Source organism: Salmo salar, chromosome 22 (genome assembly GCF_965601325.2).
Source record: "Salmo salar chromosome 22, fSalSal1, whole genome shotgun sequence".
NCBI classification, from domain to species: domain Eukaryota; kingdom Metazoa; phylum Chordata; class Actinopteri; order Salmoniformes; family Salmonidae; genus Salmo; species Salmo salar.
This window is the reverse complement of record NC_138312.1, coordinates 41,095,343-41,115,782: the sequence shown is the minus strand read 5'-3', so window position 1 is coordinate 41,115,782 and position 20,440 is coordinate 41,095,343. Positions and strand designations below refer to the sequence as shown.

At 42.9% G+C, this 20,440-nt stretch overlaps 1 protein-coding gene across 2 annotated transcripts in view; it reads left to right on the top strand.

Moving 5' to 3' along the window:
• Positions 1–10,959, top strand: part of LOC100380688 (calcium-dependent secretion activator 1) — a 158,518-nt gene extending 147,559 nt beyond the window's left edge. For both annotated transcript variants that reach the window (XM_082967611.1, XM_082967610.1), the window contains 7 exons: positions 1,495–1,642; positions 1,754–1,828; positions 2,065–2,148; positions 2,292–2,324; positions 3,726–3,833; positions 9,061–9,165; positions 9,607–10,959. In XM_082967611.1, the coding sequence (XP_082823737.1) occupies positions 1,495–1,642; positions 1,754–1,828; positions 2,065–2,148; positions 2,292–2,324; positions 3,726–3,833; positions 9,061–9,165; positions 9,607–9,783 (730 nt within the window). In that variant the 3' untranslated portion in view covers positions 9,784–10,959. The remainder of the gene's footprint in view (positions 1–1,494; positions 1,643–1,753; positions 1,829–2,064; positions 2,149–2,291; positions 2,325–3,725; positions 3,834–9,060; positions 9,166–9,606) is intronic.
• Positions 10,960–20,440: the final 9,481 nt, after the last annotated feature.

The window sequence follows — 20,440 nt, the reverse complement described above, 5'->3', positions numbered from 1 at the left end:
GTCCTGGCCTAGCCAACCTACCCATGTGCCCCCCCCAAAATTTGTTTTGGGGCTGCCTCTCAGGTTTCCTTGCCAGCCGTGTTCCCACATAACATTCCCGGTTGTCACCAGCCTTCTTCCATGGTCCTTTTCCAGCTAGAATCTCCTCCCAAGTCCATGACTCTAGATAGCTCTGCTGCTCCTTCCTCCGCTGCTTCGTCCGTTGTTGGTGGGAAGTTCTGTAATGGCCGTCGTAGTGATTGTACCAAAATGCAGCGGGTATGTGAATGCTCATCTTAACTTTTATTGAACACTACACAAAACAAGAAAAAAAACGAACGACAGCTAAACAGTTTTGCAGGCTAACCACAGCAGTGCAAAAACAACTTCCCACAAAAGACAGGTGGAATAAGGGCTACCTAAGTATGGCTCCCAATCAGCTGTCCCTGATTGAGAGCCATACCAGGCCAATACAAAGAAATACACAACATAGAAAGAACATAGAAATACAAAACATAGAACAATACCCAAAAACCCCGACAACACAAAACAAACACACCCCTGCCACGCCCTGACCAAACTACAAAAACAAATAACCTCTTATACCGGTCAGGACGTGACAGCTACAATAAATGCAGCCTCAGGATATGTGGTTTCCAGTTTACATAGAGTCAAATGAAGTTCTTTCAGGGCCATTGAGGTGTCTGCTTGGGGGGGGGGGGGGGGGGGGGAGATACACGACTGTGATTATAATTGAAGAGAATTCTCTTGGTAGATAATGCGGTTGGCATTTGATTGTAAGGAATTCTAGGTCAGGTGAACAAAAGGAATTTAGTTCTCGTTAAACGACTCGTTAATCATAAGGCATACACTCCCGCCCTTCTTCTTACCAGAGAGATGTTTGTTTCTGTTGGCACGATGCGTGAAGAAACCAGGTGGCTGTACCGACTCTGATAACGTATCCAGAGTGAGCCATGTTTCCGTGAAACAGAGAGTGTTACAATCTCTGATGTCTCTCTGGAAGAAAACCCTTGCTCGGATTTTGTCTACCTTGTTGTCAAGAGACTGGACATTGGCGAGTAGTATACTCGGGAGCGGTGGGCGATGTGCCCGTCTATGGAGCCTGACCAGAAGACTGCTCCATTTGCCCCTTCTGCAATGCTGTTGTTTTGGGTCGCCTGCTGGGATCCGATCCATTGTCCTGGGTGAAAGCCAAACACAGGATACGCTTTGGGAAAGTCGTATTTCTGGTCGTAATGTTGGTAAGTTGACGTTGCTCTTATATCCAATAGTTAATCCCGGCTGTATGTAAAAAGACTTAAGATTTCCTGTGGTAACAGTGTAAGAAATAATACATAAAAAACAAAATACTGCATAGTTTCCTAAGAACACGAAGCGAGGCGGTGTTGTGTCGTGTCGGTGTTGGTGTCTCTCGATCATGTGGCTGGACATGAGCCTCTGCCTCAAACAAAATATGATACATTGCATAGAGATGTTCCCTGATGTGTATTGCAGCACTAAGATGGCATTTGAGTCCAAGCTGGCAAAGAGCAGCAGGGGCACAGACTTCCGCATCTCAGCAGCAATATGCACCATGTTCAATGTGATGGTGGACGCAAAGGACCAGTCCGCCAAGCTGTGTGCCATGGAGATGGGCCAGGAGGTAAGAATGTGGTGCAAAGGTTGTGGGTTCATTTCCCACAAGGGATCACATACACCTACTAGAAAATGTACCACCAAAATAGATGAACTGTGTGTTATTTTGGTATTTCAGAAACAGTACCACGCCCAAATAGATGAACTGATTGAGGAGAGTGTGAAAGACATGATCCAACTCATGGTGGCTAAGGTACACTTCACTCTTCTTCTTTCTTATAGAAGTTGTCCTTCCTAACGATACGTGACTCATTTTGTGGTTGGCCTCAGCTTGCTTTGTGGTACTAGAAAAGAAGAACAAGGTGATTTGTGGTCTGGGATAAATCTATTTGTTAGTTGTTTGTAACCATTTCACTGTTGTATTCGGCCCATGTGACAAATACGATTTGATTTGTTTATTTGTTGTTTGTGTGTCTCACTTCTTCTCAGTTTGTGGTTATTCTGGAGGCCCTGTTGGCGAAGATCTCCCGATATGATGAAGGCACTCTCTTCTCATCTTTCATGTCATTCACGGTAAGACTAGGCTTCTCTACTGTATCTCCTCCAATATCGTGGCAGATGGAACTGTGTTTCTGTCAATTATTGTAGTTATATTGGTGACTGTGCAAATGATGCAATTCTCATCTTTTCTTGTCACATTCTGTCTGTAATTTCAGGTGAAAGCTGCGTCTAAGTATGTGGATGTCCCTGTAAGTGTGCTGCAGTCCCACATGTCAAACCAGTAAAGCTATGTGATCTGAAAGCAATAACATATAATTCAGTACATTCTTATGTGTTTGCTGTGATTTTACTGTGCTGTGCAGAGAAGATATATTTTTCTCCCATAACCCCTTTCCTCTGCCTCTCCCAACCCTTCCTCTATTTATTATCCTTAATACTTTTTACTGTGTGAGTAGGTACAGTTGAAATCGGATGTTTGCATACACTCGTTTTTCAACCACTCCACAAATTTCTTGTTAACAAACTATAGTTTTGCCAAGTCGGTTAGGACATCTACTTTGTGCACGACAATTGTTCACAGACAGATTATTTCACATATAATTCACTGTATCACAATTCCAGTGGGTCAGAAGTTTACATACACTAAGTTGACTGTGCCTTTAAACAGCTTGGAAAATTCCAGAAAGTTATGTCATGGCTTTAGATGCTTCTGATAGGCTAATTGGCATGATTTGAGTCAATTGGAGGTGTACCTGTGGATGTATTTCAAGGCCTACCTTCAAACTCAGTGCCTCTTTTCTTGATATCATTGAAAATTCACAAGAAATCAGCCAAGAACTCAGAAAAAAATTGTAGACCTCCACAAGTCTGGTTGATCCTTGGGAGCAATTTCCAAATGCCTGAAGGTACCACGTTCATCTGCACAAACAACAGTACGCAAGTATAATCACCATGGGACCACGCAGCTGTCATACTGCTCAGGAAGGATACGCGTTCTGTCTCCTGGAGATGAACGTACTTTGGTGCGAGAAGTGCAAATCAAAACCAGAACAACAGCAAAGGACCTTGTGAAGATGCTGGAGAAAACAGGTATAAAAGTATCTATATCCACAGTAAAACGAGTCCTATATCGACATAACCTGAAAGGCCGCTCAGCAAGGAAGAAGCCACTGCTCCAAAACTGCCATAAAAAAGCCATACTACGGTTTGCAACTGCACATGGGGACAAGGATCATACTTTTTGGAGAAATGTCCTCTGGTCTGATGAAACAAAAATAGAACTGTTTGGCCATAATGACCATCGTTATGTTTGGAGGAAAAAGGGGGAGGCTTGCAAGCCGAAGAACACCATCCCAACCGTGAAGCACAGGGGTGGCAGCATCATGGTTGAAGTACATCAAAACCAATACTTTATTTAATGTATAGCTGGGATTAAATGTCAGGAATTGTGAAAAACTGAGTTTAAATGTATTTGGCTAAGGTGTATGTAAACTTCCAACTTCAACTGTATTTAGTACATTACATCATTATTTAATTTCAGAGTTGTCAATATTTTATTTATTTTCCATATTCTTTAGTATATTTTAAATACATTTTTACATAATACAAATGACAGATTTACAATGTTTCTGTTTCTGGTGTGTTTGCAGAAGCCTGGGATGGATGTTGCCGACGGTTACGTGACCTGTGTCCGCCACTCTCAGGACATCCTGCGAGATAAGGTCAATGAGGAGGTGTATATAGAAAGGTTATTTGATGTAAGTAAGATGCCTCCTCCTGACCAATAGGAAGGGGGATTTCCAAAATGTGGCAAAACAATTGTGACAGAGAAGGGATATGATATGTCACATTTTGAGACCATGGGCTGTGTGTATACCTACCACAGCCTGGTACAGAAGAGGGCTGTGTTTTATTATCCTCCTCTAGTGGCTTTTCTCTTCTATCTATTCTTCCTCCTCTGCTGCTGCCCACTGTATTCTGGTATGCATTGCCACAGTGTTTTTGGACCTTTGGGAATTGGTTGGATCCCTTTGGTTTACAAGCAAAGAATCCAAACAAGCACCATCAGGCAGGATTATCGAAAGCAGTGCTCTCTGGGTAAAGAAAGATATGGGATTATGTACAGATGATCTAATTCACTCCAACACTAGGATACATAATAACTAACATTGATTTTCTATGTCAATAATCTTGAATATTATATAGTACTTTACAATACAGATGTCGGATCTTAATTTGTGGATTAACATTAATGGATATTTTTGTAGGGACTGATCAATTTTTCATAAGGATAAATCAAGCCTCTTTCAATGTGGAAAATACAAACTTCAGAAGCCTTTTTAAACCTCAAACACTCTAAAAGATTTAAATGCCATGCATTGCAGGAAAGTTCTCCTGCAACAGGGTGATCAAATGAAGATCCTACATCTGTACACGTTCACGTTTGAATCGGTCTGGCAAAAGCCAGGGATATGAGAGCACTGTCTTACAAGCACGTAATCCTTATGTGGTACATTTGAAATAATGTGTCCACCATTTCCGTGAGGTGTACTACAGTGATGTGTGTCTGCTTCATACCCCTGAAATGTATAAACTGTACAGTATTGTGGTGCACAGATGTGTGTGTGTGTTGGCTTTGTGTGTCTGAGAGATGTGCGGTACAGTGATTCAGTATGTGTATTAGTGTGTCTGAGAGGTGTTTGGTACAGTGATTCAGTATATGTATTAGGTGTGTATTAGTGTGTCTGAGAGGTGTGTGGTACAGTGATTCAGTATGTGTATTAGCTGTGTATTAGTGTGTATGAGAGGTGTGCGGTACAGTGAATCAGTATGTGCATTAGCTGTGTATTACTGTGTCTGAGAGGTGTGCGGTACAGTGATTGAGTATGTGTATTAGCTTTGTATTAGTGTGTCTGAAAGGTGTGCGGTACAGTGATTCAGTATGTGTATTAGCTTTGTATTAGTGTGTTTGAGAGGTTTTATTCGTGCAGTAGCATTCTGTTCCAGCGCTGTCACTGTGTGTTGGCTTTGTGTGTTTGAGAGGTGTGCTGTTATGTGCTAGCGAGGTGTGCTGTTATGTGCTAGAGAGGTGTGCTTTTATGTGCTTAGAGTGGTGTGTGTTTTGTGCTTGAGAGGTGTGTTGTACTACTGTGAAGTATGTTTGCTTTCATCTTTGAAGTCAACACTGGCTGTCCCTGTCTGTCTCCTTGTATTTCTACACTGCTAAACAGTACCTCCTCCCTACTGTTTCTGATGTGTGGCTGTTAGTATAGCTGCTTCTGACCTGACCCTACCATGTTTGACTGTTTACATCTTTTGAGCTGTGGATGTTTTGGTTGCAACAGTGTTTAACTTTGTATTTCCATTAGTGTCTGATGATTAGATTGGTGCTTTTATAAACATTATTTTCCATCCTAATGCTATTATATTCCATCCATCTCTTTGCATGAAACTGGCAAAACTCCCCAATGCTGCATCTCGCTCTCTCTCTCTCTTTCTATCTTTCACTTATTCATTTCAACAACTTTACTTTTTTTCTCTCTCTCTCAATTCTTTCTTTCTTTATTAACCCCATAACTCCTACCGCCTTATCTCTCTTCAGAAAGTGGCACTTATCTCTAATGTTGCATTGTTTTAGCACATTATGTTGAATGGCATGAATTCAAGTCAAATAATCTTCCTGTGTACATCTTCTAGCATGACCATTCTCCTCTTAGAGTTCTGCCTCAGTCATACTACTATACTACCCTACTACCATACTAATATACTACCATACTACTACTGTATACTACCATACTACCATACCACTATGCAACTATACTACCATACCAACATACTACTACTATATACTACCATACTACCATACCACTATACTACTATACTACTGTACTACTAAACTACCATACTAATATACTACTATACTACCATACTAATATAGTACCATACTACTACACTACCATACTACTACAGTGCCTTCGGAAAGTATTCAGACCCCTTAAATTCCCACATTCTGTTACGTTACAGCCTTACTCTAAAAATGGATTAAATCGTTTTTTTCCCCTCATATATCTACACTCAATACCCCATAACGGCAAAGCAAAACAAGATTTTTTGTATTTTTTTGCTAATTTATTAAAAAGAAAAAACGGATATATCTCATTTACATACACTACCATTCAAAAGTTTGGAGCCACTTAGAAATGTCTGTCACGTCCTGACCCTAGTAAGATGTCATTTTCTATAGTAGAGTAGGTCAGGGCGTGACAGGGGGTGTTTTGTGTTTTTCTATGTTTTCTATTTCTATGTTTGTGGTTCTAGGTTTTCTATTTCTATGTTTTTTTGGGGGGGGGGGGTTGATCTCCAATTGGAGGCAGCTGGTCCTCGTTGCCTCTGATTGGAGATCATATTTAAGTAGGGGTTTTTCTTCCTGGGTTTTTGTGGGTAGTTGTTTTCCGTTTTGTCAAGTGGGCCTGACGGAACTGTTGGCTGTCGTTTTGTTGTTTTGTTTAAGTGTCTTCGTTAAAGTTAAGAAATGAGCACTCTACACGCTGCGCCTTGGTCCCCTTTATACGACCCGCGTTACAATGTCCTTGTTTTTGAAAGAAAAGCACATTTTTTGTCCATTAAATGAACATCAAATTGATCTGAAATACAGTGTAGACATTGTTAATGTTGTAAATGACTATTGTAGCTGGAAACGGCAGATTTTTTATGGAATATCTACATAGGCGTACAGAGGCCCATTATCAGCAACCATCACTCTTGTGTTCCAATGGCACGTTGTGTTAGCTAATCCAAGTTATCATTTTAAAAGGCTAATTGATCATTAGAAAATCCTTTTGCAATTATGTTAGCATAGCTGAAAACTGTTGTACTGATTAAAGAAGTAATAAAACTGGCCTTTAGACTAGTTGAGTATTTGGAGCATCAGCATTTGCGGGTTCGATTACAGGCTCAAAATGGCCAGACACCAAGAACTTTCTTCTGAAACTTGTGTCTATTCTTGTTCTGAGAAAAGAACGCTATTCCATGCGAGAAATTGCCAAGAAACTGAAGATCTCGTACAACGCCGTGTACTACTCCCTTCACAGAACAGCGCAAACTGTCTCTAAGCAGAATAGAAAGGGCAGTGGGAGACCCCGGTGCACAACTGAGTAAGAGGACAAGTACATTAAGAGTGTCTAGTTTGAGAAACAGACTCCTCACAAGTCCTCAACTGGCAGCTTCATTAAAAAGTACCCGTAAAACACCAGTCTCAACGTCAACAGTGAAGAGGTGACTCCGGGGTGCTGGCCTTCTAGGCAAACATTTCTAAAAACCTGTTTTCGCTTTGTCATTATGGGGTATTGTGTGTAGATTTCTGAGGATTTTTATTTATTTAATCCATTTTAGAATAAGGCTGTAACGTAACAAAATGTGAAAAACGTCAAGGGGTCTGAATACTTTCCAAAGGCACTGTATATGAATATACTGCCATACCACGATACTACTAGACAACACATACAGCCAACTAATCTCTGCACGCACGCATCCACCCAGCCACCTACCCACCTGCCTTCCAGGTCTGCATGCACTGCACGCACGTAGGCTCAACTCGACCGTGTGAAGTGGACAGGCATCCATCCGCTAATATCTGACCTCAAGCGCCAATCCAAAACCTCCTGACCTACCAGTCCTCTCTACAGGACAAACAAACTTGGGTCCAATCAAATTAGAGCTAGGGCAATTAGACCAGTCAAACCATCCAAATACCAACCAAAAGAAGTCGAATCCTGGCCTTCCAGGCCCTCATTCCTGAGCCTCCAGGCCCTCCAGGCCCTCATTCCTGGCCCTCATTCCTGACCAGGCCCTCAATCCTGACCCTGCCTACTCACTCCACATTACTCAAAGTTTATATTTTTTTCTGGACGTTCGAGGGAGGATGACTATATCCTATCTTCCTTGGTTCATCACTCCTCTCTTGTGTGCTGTTCTCTTATAACTTGATCTCTGATATGAATCATCTAGATCAATCTTATCCTACACTCTGAATGCATGAATGAAACGATCTTCTGAAAAGGTATAAGAAAATAGCACAACTATCTGCTCCTTGCCTGCCTAACACTTTCCTCATTTTCTCATTATGATTTCATTTCCGCAAATGATCGAGTTGAAAGGACACTATGGAGTTACAGTATGTAGAAGGAATGTTCTAAGACGTTGTTGTGTTGCTAATAACTATTGAAGAGTCTTCATAGGGCTTTAGCTCTAGTCTGGAAGTACATTTGAAGTAAAGAATTTACTTATTTAAATTCAGATACAAATTATGTATGGCATATTATGTTCAGTTTATTAAAAACTATATAAGATTCTGTCCCTGAGTGTACTGGAGCCAGAACTTTAGTGCCAGAAAACATAAAGATTTTATAGATTAATGTCTACTACTAATACTAATGTCTACTAGTATACCCTGGCAATTTATTAATCATTTAATTGTTTCCCTCAGATTTTCGTAGAGTCCTGCAGTGATTGGAGAAATGGGAATTATGAAATAATAATGTGCTTTTTTCTGAATCTGTATTTTATGCATGTTCAGTGTGTGCTTCTATTCACCACTACAGTATTGTGTCTTCTGTGTGTGTGTGTGTTTTGAAATGTCTGTCTCATCTTTCCTGGAGAATACTGTGAATGTCTGTGTGTGTTAAGTGTCAGAAAGTACGTCCCTATGTGTGTGTGTTTTGCTTGTAAGACGTGTGTATGTGTTCACTAGAAAACATATCAAGCTGCATCTTGATATTCAGAGCTCTAGTTTGCTTGAGTGTGTGTATGTGTGTGTGTTGCTTGCTTTTGTCAATGTGTGTGTGTGTGTGTGTGTGTGTGTGTGTGTGTGTGTGTGTGTGTGTGTGTGTGTGTGTGTGTGTGTGTGTGTGTGTGTGTGTGTGTGTGTGTGTGTGTGTGTGTGTGTGTGTGTTTGGCTGGAGAACGCTGTGTTTGTGTGTGTTGCAGCAATGGTACACAGCCACCATGAACCTACTGGGGACCTGGCTCACTGAGCGAATGGACCAGCAGCTCCATGTCTACCAGCTCAAGATCCTCATCAGGATTGTCAAGGTAACTCACTGGCAGGGAGGGGTTAATAACCTGCACTGTAACCCAGGTACTGTAACTTCTGATACTTTTTTATTTAAGCTTTATTTAACTAGGCAAGTCAGTTAAGAATTCTTATTTACAATGACGGCCTACAAACTTACTGGCACCCCAGGGGTTAAAACTCTTTTGAGACTAGCGTCGCCTTACGTGATGGCAAGATGGGAACGTGATTGAAAGGGTATGTTGAAAAATGTATCTTAGTGGTATGGTAGGCGTTATAGTGTGCTGGAGATGGTGATTGGAGAGACCCTCATCTCTTCATAATCATTATCACTGATTTCCATGTAGTCTACCTCTAACCCGGTGAAACACGTTCTTTCTAGAGCCTTTAGTTACTGTCAACATTATCATCCCTCTGTACCGGCTAACCAATTTACTCATGAATAATCCTTCTCCTTGTAGAAAAAGTACCGTGACTTCCGTCTGCAGGGGGTGCTAGACTCCACCCTGAACAGTAAGATGTATGACACGGTGAGGAACAGGCTGACCCTGGAGGAGGCCAACGCGTCCATGAAGGAGGGAGGCATGGGGGGAATCTCCATGAAGGACAGTGACGAAGAGGACGAAGACGACGACTAGAGCCCGGCACCACCCAACACCGGAACTGGCACCTCCCTTTACCCCCGTCTGACTCCTGTCTCCACACCCCACCGCCGACCCCCTCCTCTCACAACTTTTGACTTAGCCTGGTAACCAATGCATGTACCAACTCTGTTACTCACATATCAACTCTAGGACATGTTTGTCAGCTTGAAATGCCCATGAAGGACCTGTAATAAACAATACAAATAGTAATTACTATACTGAAGAAAAATGTTGAAAAAATAAACCATGATCGACAGTTTAGCTGTGTCATGCTGAAGATAGCACCGATGATATCTTTGTCTCATTGATTTCTAAATTCATTTCTATGTGTTCCTAAGCAATATGGAGTACCATTTGTTTGACAATGTTGAGTGAGATTATTAGGTGTGTTCCTGTCCAATGCAAACCTAAATGGCGCTTCTTTGTCGTATTCTACACTCATTATAATGGTACATTTTTGTGACGATGAGTGTATGTACCCTTTTCTTTGTCTTGTCTGTCTTAAAGTGGATGCCAACTGCTTCAAACTGAAAATGACCCTCATTATTTAAGTTCAAAGCTGTTTAGGATAAACGTCTTCTCGTCTACTCACTCTACTCTCAACCCCACAGTATGTTCTAGAACTTGCGTTTCCATATCTATGTCAATGCTCTGTGACCTCATAATCTCTCACCCTAACACTAACGAGACATTGTCCAGCAGCCATTTTGAACTAAAATGAGTGGGTATTCTAGAAATGCAATATTCTCATAGCTCCATTTTGATATCTTGTTGGAGATTATATTTTTATTTCTACGTTGTTGAAAAGACCTTGAAACAGGTTCTACTCTATTTTAAATTGAGTTGCACTTTTACAGAGAAAAGAGCTCTAAAAAGAAAAAGGTTTTTTATTTACCAAAATGAAAGTTGGTTCGTCTTTTATGTTTGATTCCGTAGTTGATTAGGATGAGCTGTGTGGCATTTCCTTGGATCTCACTGTTGTTTTGTATATACAACGCTGTACATTGCATTCTGAGCCATTGCTGCATGCCCGTGGGTCCCCACCCTCTGAACGCTTTCTGTTTTCTGTGTTAAATTAGCTGGTGGATCATTCTTGCTTTTGCCTTATGAAAGCCAACAGTTGTAATATGCAAGAGCTGTGGCCTCTAAATAAAAATTACTGTACAAATACACAGTTGTTTTCCGTTTTGTGTTATTTATATAATGTATGTCAATTACCTATTTGACCGAGGGAAAGGGGAGAGGAGATGTTTTTAAATCTGCACATAGGGAGAGAACAATGTTGTCACGGATCCCTCTGGAACTTTCATTGAGCACACCTGGCCCCTATTCCCACTGATTGTATTTGTATATATGTGCCCTTTGTTCACCATGGTGCTGTCGATTATTGTTACAATGTCCGTTGGAGCGTGTGAGTACATGTGCTGTGTGTTTTGGTTTTCGTGCCGTTGATTACGGGTCTCGTCCCGTGTGTTAATCATTCTGCGCGTGTGTATTTATTCGAGGTACTCCTCTCTCTTTTGTTTGGGTTTCAACCCTGTGTTTTGTTACGTGCTTGTTTGGTCTTCGTCCCCGTGCCCTTACCCGGCATGCCGTAATTTGGGGTGTAATAAAAAAGCCTATTATGCATTCCTGCGCCTCCCGAGTCATTGTTACCAATGTGACAAATGTCCATAATGGTGAGGTTAGGTATAACTGTAAAACAACTACTGGCAACCAGAGGGTGATAATGTTACCATAGAAAATAGAACTGACCTCATCACTAAGCTAAGGTCCACGGGACTGAACAGCTCCCTCTGCAACTGGATCCTGGACTTCCTGACGGGCCGCCCCCAAGTTGCTGAGGGTAGGCAATAACACACCCACCATGCTGACCCTCAACACGGGGCACCTCAGGGGTGAATGCTTAGTCCCCTCCTGTACTCCCTGTTCACCCACGACTGTGTGGCCACGCACATCTCCAACACCATAATTAAGTTTGCCGATGACACATCAGTGGTGGGTCTGATCACCAACGACGATGAGACAGCCTATAGGGAGGTTAGAGATCTGGCAGTTTGGTGCCAGGACAACAACCTCTCCCTCAACGTGGGCAAGACAGAGGAGCTTATTGTGTACTACAGGAAACGGAGGGCTGAACATGGCCCCATTCACATTGATGGGGCTGTAGCAGAGTGAGTTGGTGTCAAATTAAATCAAATCAAATCAAATTTATTTATAAAGCCCTTCTTACATCAGCTGATGTCACAAAGTGATATACAGAAACCCAGCCTAAAACCCCAAACAGCAAGCAATGCAGGTGTAGAAGCACGGTGGCTAGGAAAAACTCCCTAGAAAGACTAGAACTTAGGAAGAAACCTAGAGAGGATAGTCCACTAAGAACTGATTATGGTCCAAACACACCAACACAGTCGGGAAGAGGGTGCGACAATGCCTCTTTCCCCTCAGGAGGCTGAAAAGATTTGTCATGGGCCCTCAGATCCCCAACAAGTTATACAGCTGCACCATTGAGAGCATTTTGACTAGCTGCATCACCATTTGGTATGGCAAATGCTCTACATCCAACCGCCAGGCGCTACAAAGGGTAGAGTTTACGGCGCAGTACATCACTGGGGCCGAACTCCTTGCCATTCAGGACCTCCATACCAGGCGGTGTCAGAGGAAGGACCTTAACATTGTCAAAGACTCCAGCCACCAAGTCATAGACTGTTCTTTCTGCTATCGTACGGCAAACTGTTCTGGAGCGCTAAGTCTAGGATGAAAAGGCTCCTGAACAGCTTCTATCCCCAAGCTATGACTGCTAAATAGTTAACCAAATAGCTACCCGGACTATCTGCATTTACCCTTTTTGCACTAACTCTTTTTGACTCTATGCACACACAGTCAGTAGCGATGCGTGGGGAAAATCACTGGGGAAGCCAATCCAGAAAAAACGCCATATTACACCCTATGTGTTGGGATTATTGCGTTATTTGCTCAATAATTAATTCATATGCCTTGACGCCATAATATAGAGGCCTAAGGCCGAGACAATGAGAAGACACAGCGGCAGAATAAATTCAACCACACATTTGTTTCATTACAAAACTGGAGAGCAACATCTGTCCGGTGAAGTCCACAAAATATATTGCATGTAACAAACAGTTACATGACATACAGCATTGTCAAGTGTCATGACGTTGGCCTGTGGGTAAGGTTTATGACCCCCCCATAAATACCTTTCTACCTTCCCCTCTCTTTCTGACCCTACTGAAGGACTGTTGAATAGCCTTTGTTAAATATAGAGATTCTGGGAACATCAAACAAATGGGGAAAAGGAACCATATTTTGGTAATAAAACCAGTTGGAAATATGCTTTGGAACTTAATGAGTATGGATGTCAGCTCGGTTGTCATCTGAGACATTATGACTGATGACAGGACGACATAAACTGTACCTGGGAAAGTATACACCCTCTAGTTATCAGAGTCACATGGAATTGTTATGCAATTGAAATGTTTCATATTGAAATTTTTATTAGGAGATTAAATGTAATTTTAGCTTCCAAGTGAGAGAATTGGGTTTTCATAAGGAAAGTGCCCTGCTTTATCAGTGGCCCGCCCCTGTAAAGAGACAGGGGTTATAAACGATGACACAGCCTTCTCCCCTCGCCACTATATAAGACAATGACACAATGTAACCGGGTTCCACTACGTGAGGTCTGCAGCCTCTGCGTTACAAGGACACACATGTCAAGTATCGAACTAAGCCAACCTCGGCATGAGCTTTGGTTGTGAATGGTATGAACTTTGAACTTATTCACTACAGAAGTGATACTTCCTAGCCGTTGAGTTAGCAGCGGCCGCTGTAGACGTGGGCTAGGAAAGGACGGACGACGGATCCAGTCTACCACAGACGAAGATACTACAACGTAACCACTTTACCACCATTGACATTCTTCCGAGGACAGGAAGATCTGTTGGCCAACCTGGCCAGCATCTACGACCTAGCCTAACTTCCTTTCATGCGTAACGATATGCCAGGCCAGCTAGTTAACATTAGTATACTACATCTAGCTACATGTTGAAATTCCATCCTCTCGGCCCAGGGGCACAATGTATGACTTTTATGGTTGGATCAGAATCACCGTTATAATCATTGGCTAGTACGGAGAATTAAGTAAAACCACAAGTCCAAATCCTATCTCCATCCCATGTCTAATTTAGGAAAGGGCTGATTTTAGCTAGCTAGCTAGACACCGGAGGACAACAACACAACAAGATGCAACAATAAAAACCAAATCTGTCAATAATGCAATTTGGCTGGCTTGTGACGTGATTGGCTTGAAGCCAAATCCAAACTGGCTTCCCTTGACACTTTTTTTGGTGCGCCAGGACCATTCACAGCTGAGCTCACTCAGTTTAGCTCAACACTGATTGGCTATTATTTTTTTAATGTATCAAGGGAGGCCAAATGCTCACTGGCTTCCCTTGCGTTCAATGCTATGGGCGGCAACAATGTCATACTCTTTCTGACCTGACGGCATCAGATAGATACCCTACACAGACTGAGTCAGACAGAGTTTTGTTCGGTCGGATGCTTTCTACGGTGAGATACATTCAGTATCCTCTTGCACAGTTAAGGAAATGTATGAAACACAGAGAGAAGAAAGAAATTGTTTTTGTATGTTTTTTTCTTGGAACATTTTTGGTGGATGTCTGGCTTCCCTTGGCATCCATGAATACACATCACTGTACACACTGGACTCTAACCACATATTCACACATACATACACTGACACTCCAACACACTCACTCACTCACTCACTCACTCACTCACTCACTCACTCACTCACTCACTCACTCACTCACTCACTCACTCACTCACTCACTCACTCACTCACTCACACATAACACGTACACGCAGGTAAACATTCGTCACAAATACAAACACACACTTCCACACTCATCACATACGCTGCTGTTACTTGCCACGTTCAAAACAACTGGGAACTCTGAAAAATACGAGGTCAAATCATAACGTCAGTGATCTTCAGGTCGGAAGGTCAGAGCTCTAGAAAGAGGCCAGAGTTCCCGAGTTGTAATTCCCAGTTAGCTGACCTTTCAAATAAATTTTTCCCAGTATGAGCACGTTTTTTCCAGTTTCCAGTTATTTTGAAGGCACTGAAGTCGTAAGTCTGAGATTTCCGAGTTCCCAGTTTTTTTGAACAACTGCCTATTATCTTTCCTGTTGCCTAGTCACTTTACCCCTACCTGTCACGCCCTGATCTGTTTCACCTGTCTTTGTGCTTGTCTCCACCCCCCTCCAGGTGTCGCCCATCTTCCCCATTATCCCCTGTGTATTTATACCTGTGTTCTCTGTTTGTCTGTTGCCAGTTTGTTATGTTTGTCAAGCTTACCAGCGTTTGTCCTGTCAGCTCCTGCTTTTCCTAGCCTCTCTTTTTCACGCCCTCTTGGTTTTGACCCTCGCCTGTCCCGTCTCTGTACCCGCCTGCCTGACCACTCTGCCTGCCCTGAGCCTGCCTGCCGACCTGTACCCTTGCTCCTTCTCTGGATTATTGACCCCTGCCTGCCTTGACCTGTCTCTTGCCTGCCCTTTGGACTATTAAACCATTGTTTTTTGAACGTGTCTGCATTTGGGTCTTATCTTGATTCCTGATACTACCTATTGTGGCAGACCAGGGGGTTGGGTCAAGACATTTACACAGATCAGACACGGACAGAGTATGATTAGCTCGGTTTCAAGGGTGTTTATTAAATAATAAATCAAAAGAAAAGGATAGGTCTCCCCATGAGACCCTTTCCGGGATATCGTCTTCTGGGCTCTGGGTCTTGCTGTATGCTGTCGGGCACACAAACTCAAACTCCCTCATCTTAGCTCGGGCACCGTCTCCAACTACACGGAAGTTACCTTACTTCCCCCAGTCCTCTCCTGTGTGCTGCCCTTCTGACAGCTTTATGGGGCTTTATACAGCTGGTGAGCAATCAGCCCTTGATTACTCACCAACTCCCCAATCAGCCCCAATTAGTCCTGGGCGGAGAGCCCGTCGAGAGCTGGCACGTCCAGCAGATGGAGCCATCGCCTCGTGATGTATACTCCGTCTGTCACCAGGCCTCGACGAGTCTCCCCCTGGTGGCTGACCTGCTGTACGCCACACTATATATACAGCGCATTCGGAAAGTATTCATACCCCTTGACTTTTTCCACATTTTGTTAGGTTACAGCCTTATTCTGAAATGGATTAAATAAAACATTTTCCTCATCAATCTACACACAATACCCCATAATGACAAAGTGAAAACAGGTTTTTAGATTTTTTTGCAAATGTATACATTTTTTAAAACAGAAATACTTTATTTACAAAATTGAGCTAAGGTGCATCCTGTTTCCATTGATCATCTACAACTTGATTGGAGTCCATCTGTGGTAAATTCAATTGATTGGATATGATTTGGAAAGGCAGTGGGAATTAACATTTTATGTTTGTGGTTTTCTAATAACCAATTCAACTGGGTTCATGCAAGTGACTGATTGATCATGCCTGTGAGGAATCCTCACTATCAGTTGAAGCAATTTGTCAGTAAGCCCAGAACATTGTTTTGAGAACGGAAAGGGATATCTCAGTATCAAGGTCTCAGCATGGAGAGAAGAAACCTCGTGAGGTATTGGTTGGTCACATGCATGAGCTATACGTAAATTATGAAGTAATTATGAATAATGAATAAGCTAAATCATGCAAATACAGTTGAAGTCAGAAGTTTACATGCACCTTAGCCAAATACATTTAAACTCAAATACATTTAATGTTTTTCACAATTCCTGACATCTAATCCTAGTAAAAATTCCCTGTCTTAGGTCAGTTAGGTTCACCACTTTATTTTAAGAATGTGAAATGTCAGAATAATAGTAGAGAGAATGATTTATTTCACATTTTATTTCTTTCATCACATTCCCAGTGGGTCAGAAGTTTACATACACTCAATTAGTATTGGTAGCATTGCCTTTAAATTGTTTAACTTGGTCAAACGTTTCAGGCAACCTTCCTGTCACGTCCTGACCAGTAATAGGGGTTATTTGTCATTGTAGTTTGGTCAGGACGTGGCAGGGGGTATTTGTTTTATGTGGTTCGGGGTGGTTGTGTGTTTAGTGGTGTGTTTGATTTATTATTCCGGGGTTTTGGGCACTGTTCTATGTTCATGTATTTCTATGTTTAGTCTAGTTCTTTGTATTTCTAGGTTTAGTTTATTGGGGGTTGAACCCTCAATTGGAGGAAGGTGTTTTCTCGTTGCCTCTGATTGAGGGTACTATAAATAGGTATGTGTTTGTTTTAGTTTTGTGGGAGATTGTGCTGTGTATAGCTTTGTGCCTTACCGGCCTGTTATTAGTCGTTGTGTTTTTTTTGTGTACGTGTTGTTTTGGTTCACCTTCTTGTCCATTTAATAAAAAGAAGATGTGTGCACATTTCCCCGCTGCGTCTTGGTCCACTTTACCCTACGACAATCGTGACACTTCCACAAGCTTCCCACAATATGTTGGGTGAATTTTGGCCCATTCCTCTTCACAGAGCTGGTGTAACTGAGTCGGGTTTTTTGGCCTCCTTGCTCGCACACGCTTTTCAGTTCTGCCCACACATTTTCTATGGGATGAGGTCAGGGCTTTGTGATGGCCACTCCAATACCTTGACTTTGTTGTCCTTAATAAGCCATTTTGCCACAACTTTGGAAAATTTGCTTGGGGTCATTGTCCATTTGGAAGATTCATTTGTGACCAAGCTTTAACTTCCTGACTGATGTCTTGAGATGTTGCTTCAATATATCCACATAATTTTCCTTTCCTCATGATGTCATCTATTTTGTGAAGTACACCAGTCTGTCACGCTCTGACCATAGAGAGCCCTTGGTTCTCTATGGTGTTTAGGTCAGAGCGTGACTAGGGGGGTGTTCTAGTCATTGTATTTCTATGTTGGTGAGTTGTATGGTTCCCAATTAGAGGCAGCTGGTAATCGTTGCCTCTAATTTGGGATCATATTTAGGTAGCCTTTTTCCCACCTGTGTTTTGTGGGATATTGTTTTGTTTAGTGCATTGTGTGCTACGAACAGCACGTTCATTTTGGTCTTTGTTGTTTTGTTAAGTTTCACTTTGAAATAAAATATGTGGAACTATATGCACGCTGCGCTTTGGTCCCGTCCTTTTGAAGAATGTGACAGAATATCCAACCACACAAGGACCAAGCGGCGTGTTCATGAGGTAAAGGAGTTTTGGACATGGGAGGAGATCATGGGAGGACACGAGACCCTGCTTTGGTGGGAGTTGCAGAAGACGCAGGAAGGACAGCGATGACGCCAGGGACCGCGGCCACAGAAACCCCAAGATGTATTTTTTGGGGGGGGCTCGAGAGGTGGTCGACTGAGCAGCGGGGAGTGCCAGAGCCCGCCTGGGAGTCAATGGAACAGTGTGAGGAAGGATACCGGAGAGAGGGGTTAGCTAGGAGTATGCGGCAAAGCAGGCGTTTGGAGGAGCGTGTCATCAGTCCGGTGAAACCTGTGCCGGCTCCACGCACCAGGCCTCCAGTGCGCCTCCCCAGTCCGGTACGTCCTGTGCCAGATCCCCACACTCGTCCTGAAGAGCAAGATACCGTCAGGGAGACAATGGAGAAGTTGGGAGAGAGAGAGATGAGAGAGATGTTGGTCAGGTGTGTTCTGCACAACATTTGACCTGAAGATCCTGTCAGCAGTCTGGTGCGTCATGGGCCAGCTCCCCGCATCCTCCAGGAAGTGCGTGTCACCAGTCCGGTGCCACTTGTGCCGGCTCCATGCATCAGGCCTCCAGTGCGCCTCCCCAGTCCGGTACGTCCTGTGCCAGCTCCACGCATCAGGCCTCCAGTGCGCCTCCCCAGTCTGGTACGTCCTGTGCCTGCTCCCCGCACTCGCCCTGAAGGGCTTGTCACCAGTCCGGCACCACCTGTGCCAGCTCCACGCACCAGGCCTACAGTGCGCCTCCCCAGCCCGGTACGTCCTCTGCCGGCTCCATGCACTAGGCCTCCAGTGCGCCTCTACAGCCCGGAACCTCCAGCGACGGTTTACAGTCCAGAGCTTCCAGCGACGGTTCACAGTCCAGAGCTTCTAGTGACGGTTCACAGTCCAGAGGTTGGAGTCATTAAAACTCGTTTTTCAACCACTCCACAAATTTCTTGTTAACAAACTATAGTTTTGGCAGGTCGGTTAGGACATCTACTTTGTGCATGACACAAGTCATTTTTCCAACAATTGTTTACAGACAGATTATTTCACTTATAATTCACTGTGTCACAATTCCAGTGGGTCAGAAGTTTACATACACAAAGTTGACTGTGCCTTTAAACAGCTTGAAAAATTCCAGAAAATTATGGCTTTAGAAGCTTCTGATAGGCAATTGACATAATTTGAGTCAATTGGAAGTGTACCTGTGGATGCATATCAAGGCCTACCTTCAAACCCAGTTCCTCTTTGCTTTGACATCATGGGAAAATCAAAAGTAATCAGCCAAAACCTCAGAAAAAAAATGTAGACCAACACAAGTCTGGGTCATCCTTGGGAGCAATTTCCAAACGCCTGACGGTACCACGTTCCTCTGTACAAACAAGAGTACACAAGTATAAACACCATGGGACCACGCAGCTGTCATACCGCTCAGGAAGGAGACGCCTTCTGTCTCCTGGAGATTAACGTACTTTGGTGCGAAAAGTGCAAATCAATTGCAGAACTACAGCAAAGGACCTTGTGATAATGCTGGAGAAAACAGGTACAAAAGTATCTATATCCAGAGTAAAACGAGTCCTATATCAACACTGCTCCAAAACCGTCATTAAAAAAGCCAGACTGCAGTTTGCAACTGCACATGGGGACAAGGATCGTACTTTTTGGAGAAATGTCCTCTGGTCTGATGAAACAAAAATAGAACTGTTTGGCCATAATGTCCATCGTTCTGTTTGGCGGAAAAGGGGGAGGCTTGCAAGCCGAAGAACACCATCCCAACCGTGAAGCACGGGGTGGCAGCATCATGTTGTAGGGATGCTTTGGTGCAGGAGGGCTGGTGCACTTCACAAAATAGATGGCATCATGAAGAAAGGAAAATTATCTGGATATATTGAAGCAACATTTCAAAACATCAGTCAGGAAGTTAAAGCTTGGTCGCAAATGTGTCTTCCAAATGGATAATGACCCAAGCATACTTCCAAAGTTGTGTCAAAATGGCTTAAGGACAACAAAGTCATGGTATTGGAGTGGCCATCACAAAGCCCTGACCTCAATCCTATAGAAAATGTGTGGACAGCACTGAAAAAGTGTGTGCAAGCAAGGAGGCCTACAAACCTGACTCAGTTACACCAGCTCTGTCAGGAGGAATGGGCCAAAATTCACCCAATTTATTGTGGGAATTTTGTGGAAGGCTACCTGAAATATTTGACCCAAGTTAAACAATTTAAAGGCAATGCTATCAAATACTAATTGAGTGTATGTAAACTTCTGACCCACTGGGAATGTGATGAAAGAAATAAAATCGGAAATAAATCATTCTCTCTACTATTATTCTGACATTTAACATTAAAATAAAGTGGTGATCCTAACTGACCTAAAACAGGGATTTCTTACTGGGATTAAATGTCAGGAATTGT